At 36.1% G+C, this 8,522-nt stretch overlaps 1 protein-coding gene across 3 annotated transcripts in view; it reads left to right on the forward strand.

Annotated features, from left to right (window-relative positions):
* Nucleotides 1-1,193: 1,193 nt before the first annotated feature.
* Nucleotides 1,194-8,522, forward strand: part of LOC108375150 (probable maleylacetoacetate isomerase 2) — a 9,495-nt gene continuing 2,166 nt past the window's right edge. The window contains exons 1-4 of one of the 3 annotated variants that reach the window (XM_017631242.1): nt 1,194-1,358; nt 1,450-1,852; nt 7,552-7,729; nt 7,813-8,143. In XM_017631242.1, the coding sequence (XP_017486731.1) occupies nt 1,829-1,852; nt 7,552-7,729; nt 7,813-8,143 (533 nt within the window). In that variant the 5' untranslated portion in view covers nt 1,194-1,358; nt 1,450-1,828. Of the gene's footprint in view, nt 1,853-7,430; nt 7,730-7,812; nt 8,144-8,522 lie in introns of those variants that run through there. The other 2 variants (XM_017631240.1, XM_017631239.1) reach the window with 2 other exon arrangements.

The following is an 8,522-nucleotide window of genomic DNA, read 5'->3' on the forward strand; positions in this document are numbered from 1 at the left end:
ACATTATCTCCGAATGGGAGATAACATACCACAGATAACATTCGGGTTCACTTAACATCTACTTTTTATGCATAAAGCCGTAAGTGGGAAGAAGTAACAGCATAAAAATATTTTTAAGGCGCAGTGAAGTACGCCGGGTATTTGCCAGTTTTTCTATAAAAAATATTGTAAAAAAATATAAAAACTTAAAAGCACGTCACCGAAAAAAAACTAAAAATCAATGTGATTTTTTAGCCGCTTCTGTGACTTGCACTTCATTAACTAAAACTGTATCGGCCCTAGACACGAACAAAGGCGCGAACATCAGCGAAGAAAGGCTCCTAAATCATGTCGACGGCGAAGAAAGACGCGTTAACTTATTTTTGCGGTCAACTGTGATTGTGGGTAGGTATACATTTATTTATTTACGCGTCTTTTTCGCCGAAGTTTGTTTTTAAGCGAATTTTTTCGTCAATGCGTCTAAACCAGCGATGGGCAGAGAGAGCTTTTACTCTGCGTGCGTCTATACAAAATGCATAGCAACCATAAAAAAGCTTTGCCCGTGCACAAGGCGATGCCCATCGCCGGTCTATACAAAATGCATATAAAGCTTAAAAGAGCTTCGCTNCGTCTAAACCAGCGATGGGCAGAGAGAGCTTTTACTCTGCGTGCGTCTATACAAAATGCATGGCAACCATAAAAGAGCTTTGCCCGTGCACAAGGCGATGCACATCGCCGGTCTATACAAAATGCATATAAAGCTTAAAAGAGCTTCGCCCGCGGGCAAGGCGATGTCCATTACCGTTCTAAAGCTAAATTTTTTTAAAAGCAAATTTTCCTCCAAATTTTTGGAAGCTCTAGCTCCTACCAAAACCGCCAAAGTACACTTCTAATACCACGCAAAAGTTTACTTAAATTTGAAAACTTTGCGTGCAAAAATACGCACAAGCTTTTTATAATTCACCACTGCACAAGTATGCTCGTATACGCTCTCCCAAATAAGCTCTTGCTAGTCAGAATGTGGCAACAGCAGCTGTCAACGTTGCTTGCCCTAAAACAACGTACAAAAGGATGCATGAGAAGGACGAATGTGGCGGTGGAAGCTTATGTATTTGTGAGTAAATGTGCACACATACATACATATGTGCATACATACATGTGTGCAGTTGAGCTTAACGCAAATCAGTTTGATTTGGTTCAGCCGGCTACTCAGTTTTTGCATTGTTAGTGTGTTGCAAACCATCAGCACGGAAAGTTTTGTGATATTTTTGTTGCGGCAACTAACCAATTGTGACACTTGCCCCAGCATTTGAAGCATTGGGAAAGGACTTGGAGCGGAATTGAAAAAGGCATACGGTGGAAGTGGCAAAGCCTACAAAGTAAAATTTTGGAAAATCAATTGAAGTGAAAATTTATTTTAAAATCTGTACAGCTAAGCGAGTATTTATTTTAATCCAAAAAAATATATAGAAATTTACGAACATTGCTGTGCAATTTAGTGTGGCACGAGCAGCTGTACTACAGTGACTCAATTCGATTCGCTCGCTGGCTACGCACGCTCGATGTTTGTGCCCTGGCAGTGTATTCGGGCTATTGAAAGTGAAACTAAAATCCTGTAGCACGTAAAAAGGAACACTTATAGATAAAAAAAAAGCTGCATTTTGTGAATAGATTCTTAGATTAAAATTGAATCAGCATATCCTTTGGGATATCACACCACGAAAGTAAAGAGAAACTCTAAAGCTGGGAATCGTTACGATAGTTTCCCGTGCGATTCGCTTTTATTAGTGTGTGTTTGTGTGTTATAAACGGCTTCAAAATTAACTATTCAAAGTACCATCACAACGCTATGTCCTTGTCGGCCATAGCAAAGGTAAGTTCCCAACAATTGCCAACATACATACATGCATATGTGTATATTAAAGTTTACATAAAATCCTCCATGGTCGATTTATGAAAAGTACAGCGAGAAAATTTAGCCATCACACCATCATTTGAATTCACTCACACCAACGCTAGCCAGAAAGAGATTAATGCAACTTTACTAAGCGCATTAGTTCGTTTCTGTGCCATTTCGCGCTGCATTTTAATTGACAATTGGCATGCATTCTGTATATANAAATTTTTTTTTCAGTTTTCTCTTAGGCGAGTCGATTGGGAAAAATTCACTCATACCACGCTCTTAGCTCTCATCCTACAAACGAGTAACTTTGGTTGAGAAGCGTTGCCAGACTTGTTTTTTACTTGCAAATCCGTTGTAATTTAGCATGTCTTTTTCGTTTTGACGGTGAAGGCACACAGTTGTGAGATAAACCTACAGCTTACGGTCTCAGTATCTAAGATAAACATAAATAAAAAAAACATCTAATTTTCCAGGCCTTCGATAGACGAAAGAGTAATTCTTGCCTCATTCATGTATGTAGAAGAGTAATTCAAGTGCACAGTATTGTCATTGTTGAGTTTAAGAGCTTGTAAAGCTTGTAAAAGTGTTTAAAAATATGCAACCAATAAACGTATTTTTGCAACTATGTAGAATACTGCAAAACTTTGGCACTAAAGAGGAACTCAAAACTCGATTTGCTATACCTAGAATAAAAATCTGCCCACGGTTTCCTTTAGCGATTTTGGCACTCGTTAGCGAACACATTTTTTTCTAGGATGACGCCCGGGGAGAGGAAAACTCATCAGTACTACTAAAATATAGTTGGCTTATATGCATGCTACGTTATTTAGCCGGTCTTAAATCATTAACAATGTGAAAAATGTATGTACGCATATTTAATTCAAGTTCTCTACTGATTTCAGTATGTATGTATGTAGTCTACCCTGCAGTACGTTTCGCGTTTCAAAGGCATAGCGTGAACAAAATGGTATTACCTGTGTTCCGAAATATTTTGAGATACTCTCAATTGTAGCCACGTCTTAAAAGAAACTGTGCCAACTATTTGGAGTCTCCCAGAGCTCTTTCCAGCTAATTTTAAATGCTTCGAATTAGCTTTTCGAGTCCATTAGGGTGGTTCAAAGAAAAGTTTTAAATTTTAAGCTCCCTAGGATTTTTCCAAATGGAAAAATTGTCCGTACTCTTTTGTTAAAAAAAAAATATATATAGAACTGCCTCAAAGCCAATGAAGATGTTCATGTATTTTATATAAGGAAAACCGCCTTTTTGGTAGAAATGTTACAGAATTCTTTCTCTTTTCGGAGACTTCCAATAATAATACCCAACTAATTATTTTGCCGTTTTTAATACTAACGATTTTTTATGTGTCTGAGAATGCATTTTTCGGGGTTTTTGGGGGACCTATAAATAATAGTTAGTATTAAAAAATGGTAAAATAGTTAGTTCGGTAATTTTATTAGAAATCTCCTTAAGAGAAACATAGTTTTCCGATCGAAAATATTGATTTTCAAGAATTCTACACTATTTCTACGAAAAGTTGTTTTTCCCCCATATAAAATACATACATGGAAAGCTTTGAGCGACCTCTAAATATTTTTTGATTTCAAAATAAAAAATAGGGTTATATTTTTTTCGGTGTAGAACAATCCTAGTGGGTGGGAGCATAAAAATTGCTACTTAAATTTTTCGCATGCAATTGCGGACCTCCCCAATGTCCATTTTTGTGTCCGAGGAAGCGTCCCCCTACCGCCTATCCCGGCCGTTTTGAAGATAGTACCGTGGGTTGCGACATCCCGCGCCCATCTCTAGAAGATAGGTATGGAGTTTTGCAGCAAGCTCCCAGTAGCTAAGATTTACTGTAGATTTTTGGCAACGGTATATTTCCTTATTTAATAGGCTATAAAACTGATATCAGTGCAAAAACTTAGAAAATTGTATGCATTTTGTCGAAGTTTTTCGAATCTCCCAAATTTTTGTATAGAGTTTGAACTTTGGACTTACTTGGTTTTGGTTAGATAACGAGCTATACGTTCATAAAAAGTAGTATTCATTAAATAAATAAAGAAAATCAGCCACCGTATAATGTGAAAGTGGGAATTATATAACCATTATCGGCTTTTAATTTTTTACATTAAAAAAATTCATAAAATACTTTTTTATTTTTCCCAGTCCGTTTTTAAACTGATTGGCGAAACAGAAGTTGATTTCTAATGTATTTTGCAATGCCCAGCTATGAGGATATAAAATGCCAAAATAAGTCTATTATCTGGCATCACTGCTTAGTTACTTTGCATTCGCACCTAATGTATTTTTTTATGTTGAATATCCTTTCAAAATTGCTTCTAGTCTGCGCATGTGCCATTTCACTCAAACCGCTCGCAAAAATTTTGTAAGGCTATTGAATATTCCGGCAAACCTTAACAGTTTTCTAACACTTCTCTGTTCATAACGCTAAGCTTTCGTGAGTAAGAATACATAATTTGAAAGTTTGCAACAAAATTTGTTGTGTCAAAATATGAAATAGTGAAACCCAGCCTTAACGAAATGAAGGATTACAAAGAATATTCGGAGCTTACTTAATATGGGACGGCTTAATATGGCAGACTTGTTCTCTGTCAAATAAATACAAAGTACACATGTACATATCTGTAAGTATATGTGCATAAGTATGTAAATACTTATACAGTACGCCCTCGCGAAAAGCAACGAGTTGCGTTGATTGAGGTTGTTTAGCCTGAAGGAATGATTTAACCTAAAAAATATCTTAAGTAAAATAATATTGTTAGGGCTGTTTCCAGCTCTCAAGAAAAATGAAAAATGCATATAAAATGACGCACAAGAAATGGAAAAGAAATTTTCTTCTATCAAAATTACTTAAATCAGTTTGCAGCTCTCAAGAAAAAATGCTCGTATATTTAATTCTTCAAGAAAATTAACAGCAAAAGGAAAGTGCTTTTCCAAGCAACAGAATAATAAAAAATATTTTTTTTTTAATTTTTCTTGAGAGCTGGATTCTAAGCTTAAGACAAAAGAAATCTATTATTTTAATTCACTTGAAAATCATGTATATGTATGTACCTATACAAAATCTAAATAAGTATATTTCTTGGTTAATTTGTTTTGAAAAATTGAAAATTGTTTATTTTTTTTATTTTTATAAGGTTTCATTCTTATCGACGGTCCACTCCCTCAGCATTTGAATAGTTAAGGTGTCTTCTGCTGAATCGATTAAAGAGAATTATGGATAGAAAGTTGCGTTTACTGAAACATAATTTTTTTTTTAAGTTCCAATTACTAATGATGATTACTAATAAATAATGGTAAACATTTGGATGTTGCTTAAACCGAGGTGCTGCGTTTATGGACTTTTGCTTTTACCAAGGGCGTACTGTGTATATGTACACATGTTCAAAGTCAAGCTTTTGTTTAGAATAAACGCCGGCTTTGAGCTTGTGGCAAATCAACTTGTACATATGTATATGTAGAAGGTTAGCTTTTGTCACTATAGCTTACTAAGGGCTTTCGGCCGGTTTCGGGCGCTTTCAAAACTTTTGTCATTTTATTTTGCTTTAGTAATAACCACTTTCCCCACACTATCATTTACTATACACCACAAACACATGGCATATATGTATATATGTTCATCGCTCATACTCTCAACAATTTCATTTCCTCAATTTACTCTTTCTCCTAGCTCGTACTCTTCCTACCAAAATTTATTCTCCCCATCATATTGTGTGTTATACTTTGCTCCATGTTATGAATAAGCAACATAATATGCAACCGGTATTATGGCATAAAACAGCTGAAGGAGCATAAAATGCCTAACAAATCAATGAGTGAGGAGGAATGGGCTAACAATAAAGGACGCGCTATTTTCTTGTAGCATGAGAATTTCACTCAAAAATAAACTGAGCCTACTGCATACTTATTTACTCTTAAGCGAGGTGAATGTCCTTGTGTGTTAACACGGCAGCCGATGCAAAGTAAAGCGCTCCCTATTTGAACGTACATATGATGGTCGTTGTGTTTTGCTCACATCAAAGAAGGTCAATGACCCGACCTTGGGGTGCGACACAATTCGGCTAAGCGTGGCATCAATTGCTTCATTATTATTATTTAGTTAAAACGTCATTAGTAAGTTTTGGTGTGCGGGTGTTTAAGTGTGTTGTCAAGAATTACGAACATACAGGAAGTTCATTGAACTCTTTAAAGCAGCCTAATTTCTACTATGCAACTGGCCGGAATTTAATTTTTCTTTTTGGCATAAATTCTGAAAAGAAAGTTATCATTTTCAAGCTTGGTACATTTGTTCTTCATGCTACTAGCAAGCTATAGTAAAACTATTGGGCCGATCAGATAAACCGTATGCCCCACCTTCCCATCTCCTCATATATAACGTTGCTTTTGAACGATAACATTTTTCAGAAATTTTTTAAAACTTGCTTATTGTGACACATATTTAAATTACCTAAGTGCCATAATTCAAGTTTAAATTGCTTTTTAAACAAGTGGCAACCCTACTAAATAAAGTTCTCAATAAAGCCTTTCAAACGCATTAAGATTGGTACCAATCTCCTTCAAATACCTCAAAAATAGCTTAAAATAGCTGTTAACGACAGTGATGTTGTTGTGAATCAACTCAGCCAATTGAGCTACTGGATGAGCACCCTTACTTTAAAGAAAATGTAAGTACTCCGAGAGCACCTAGTGCAAATCCAGCGCTGGACAGTGCTGCCTTCGGCTATGCCAAAGGTTTCATACCTTTCTGGAACATCAGAAAATTTTACTTCGGGAGCTAAAATTTTTACCTTCACTACATGCGTGTAGGATGGCTTTTATTAATTTATTTTTATTTATTTGATAGTTGTACTTACATTTATTTGGAACAAATTTGCTGAAATGTCTATTTCAAGGTTAAGGCATGTAAGTATAGAGGTTAGCCCCTTGTACAAGTAAAGCCTTCACAAGAGCAAAATTATTTCATCGTTTTGATAACACTGTCCAACAGTGGTTACTCAACATGAACAAACGCTAAAAATTATGAAAGAAAATGTCTCCCAAACCAACTTTGCCGAATACAGTACTAACTAGCACGGGCGTAAACACCCTGCAAACCAAAGTTCCCGAAATCTTAAGGAAATCGTTAGGAGTATCTGATTTCTGTAACGTTTTTTTTCCGAATCTTCAAAGAAACTTATATGAAGGGGTTGACACGAACTCGTAAAGAAATTTCTGTACGAAAAATAAAGAAAATTCTGAAAGAAGTCTGCAAGAAATTCTTCACATAGCAGCATTATTTTCATTTCTTTACCGATTTTCTTCCGAAATTTCGTAAAAGAATGGAAGTGTGCGTAATTTATTTCATTTTAGAAAATTCGGCAAAAAATCGGATGGGATCTTTCCGAATTCTTTAAAAATTCTTTACGATTCAGAATACTCTGAAAAAATGGTTTGCAGGGGCGTTTTTGTGAAGCTCTAAAAATTACAACTACAACATTTGAGCATAGCCTCCCATCTCGAAACGTACGACGTATTCTACGTCAAAAAAAACAACATTATTAGCTCTTATACTATTAACCATTAAATATTTACAAAACCAAATAATGTCTAAATCGCAAACCACTGATTCTTCTACTCCTTGCAAACTAAATTACATCACGGAATCGAAGCCAATACTCTATTCGTATTGGCGGAGTTCCTGTTCGTGGCGTGTACGCATCGCTCTCAATTTGAAGGAGATACCATATGACATCAAGCCCATTAGCTTAATCAAGTCAGGTGGCGAGCAGCATTGCAATGAGTATCGTGAGGTGAATCCGATGGAGCAGGTGCCGGCATTGCAGATTGGTAAGCACAGAAGGGTTTTGAAAAATTTTTTGCAACGATTTGAAAACAAAATATATTGATTTGATTTTTTTCTTCCCATTCAGATGGCCACACACTTATCGAGTCCGTAGCTATTATGCACTACTTGGAAGAGACGCGTCCACAACGTCCACTGTTGCCACAAGATGTGCACAAACGCGCTAAAGTGCGTGAAATTGTAGAGATTATTTGTTCGGGTATACAGCCCCTACAAAACCTCATTGTACTCATTCATGTCGGCGAAGAAAAGAAAAAAGAATGGGCACAACATTGGATTACACGCGGCTTTCGGGCTGTCGAGAAAGCACTTTCCACCTCGGCCGGCAAGTATTGCGTGGGCGATGAGATTTCCATGGCAGATTGTTGCCTGGTGCCACAGGTCTTTAATGCAAGACGGTAAGTTTCAAATAAAGTGAGCAAATCCCAAGAGTTGTTTTTCTTAGTGTCACTCCCTTCTCTCGGCAAACCAAAAAACAAATCAAAGCATTCTTCTTGCATTTATTTCATTCAAAGGAGTTTCAGAAATGATTGCAATAAAAAATATAGCAAGTGTTTGTGCAATTTTACCCTTAAAACGAAAAAGTACCGAAATTGCTAATTTTTTCATTGTCAATCGAAAAAATCATAATTTATTTTTTTAATAACTTTGGCAAGTTTTCAAACAGAATGTTCATGTTTGAGGCATTGGACGTTGGCATCAAATAAAACATATCTGTAAAGTTTCAAGTTACCTTGAATCAGTAGAAAATGAGTTCGATCTTTGGGCCCCTCATAT

This window comes from Rhagoletis zephyria, unplaced genomic scaffold (genome assembly GCF_001687245.7).
Source record: "Rhagoletis zephyria isolate East Lansing unplaced genomic scaffold, Rhagoletis_zephyria_1.1 Rzeph_scaffold_08566, whole genome shotgun sequence".
NCBI classification, from domain to species: domain Eukaryota; kingdom Metazoa; phylum Arthropoda; class Insecta; order Diptera; family Tephritidae; genus Rhagoletis; species Rhagoletis zephyria.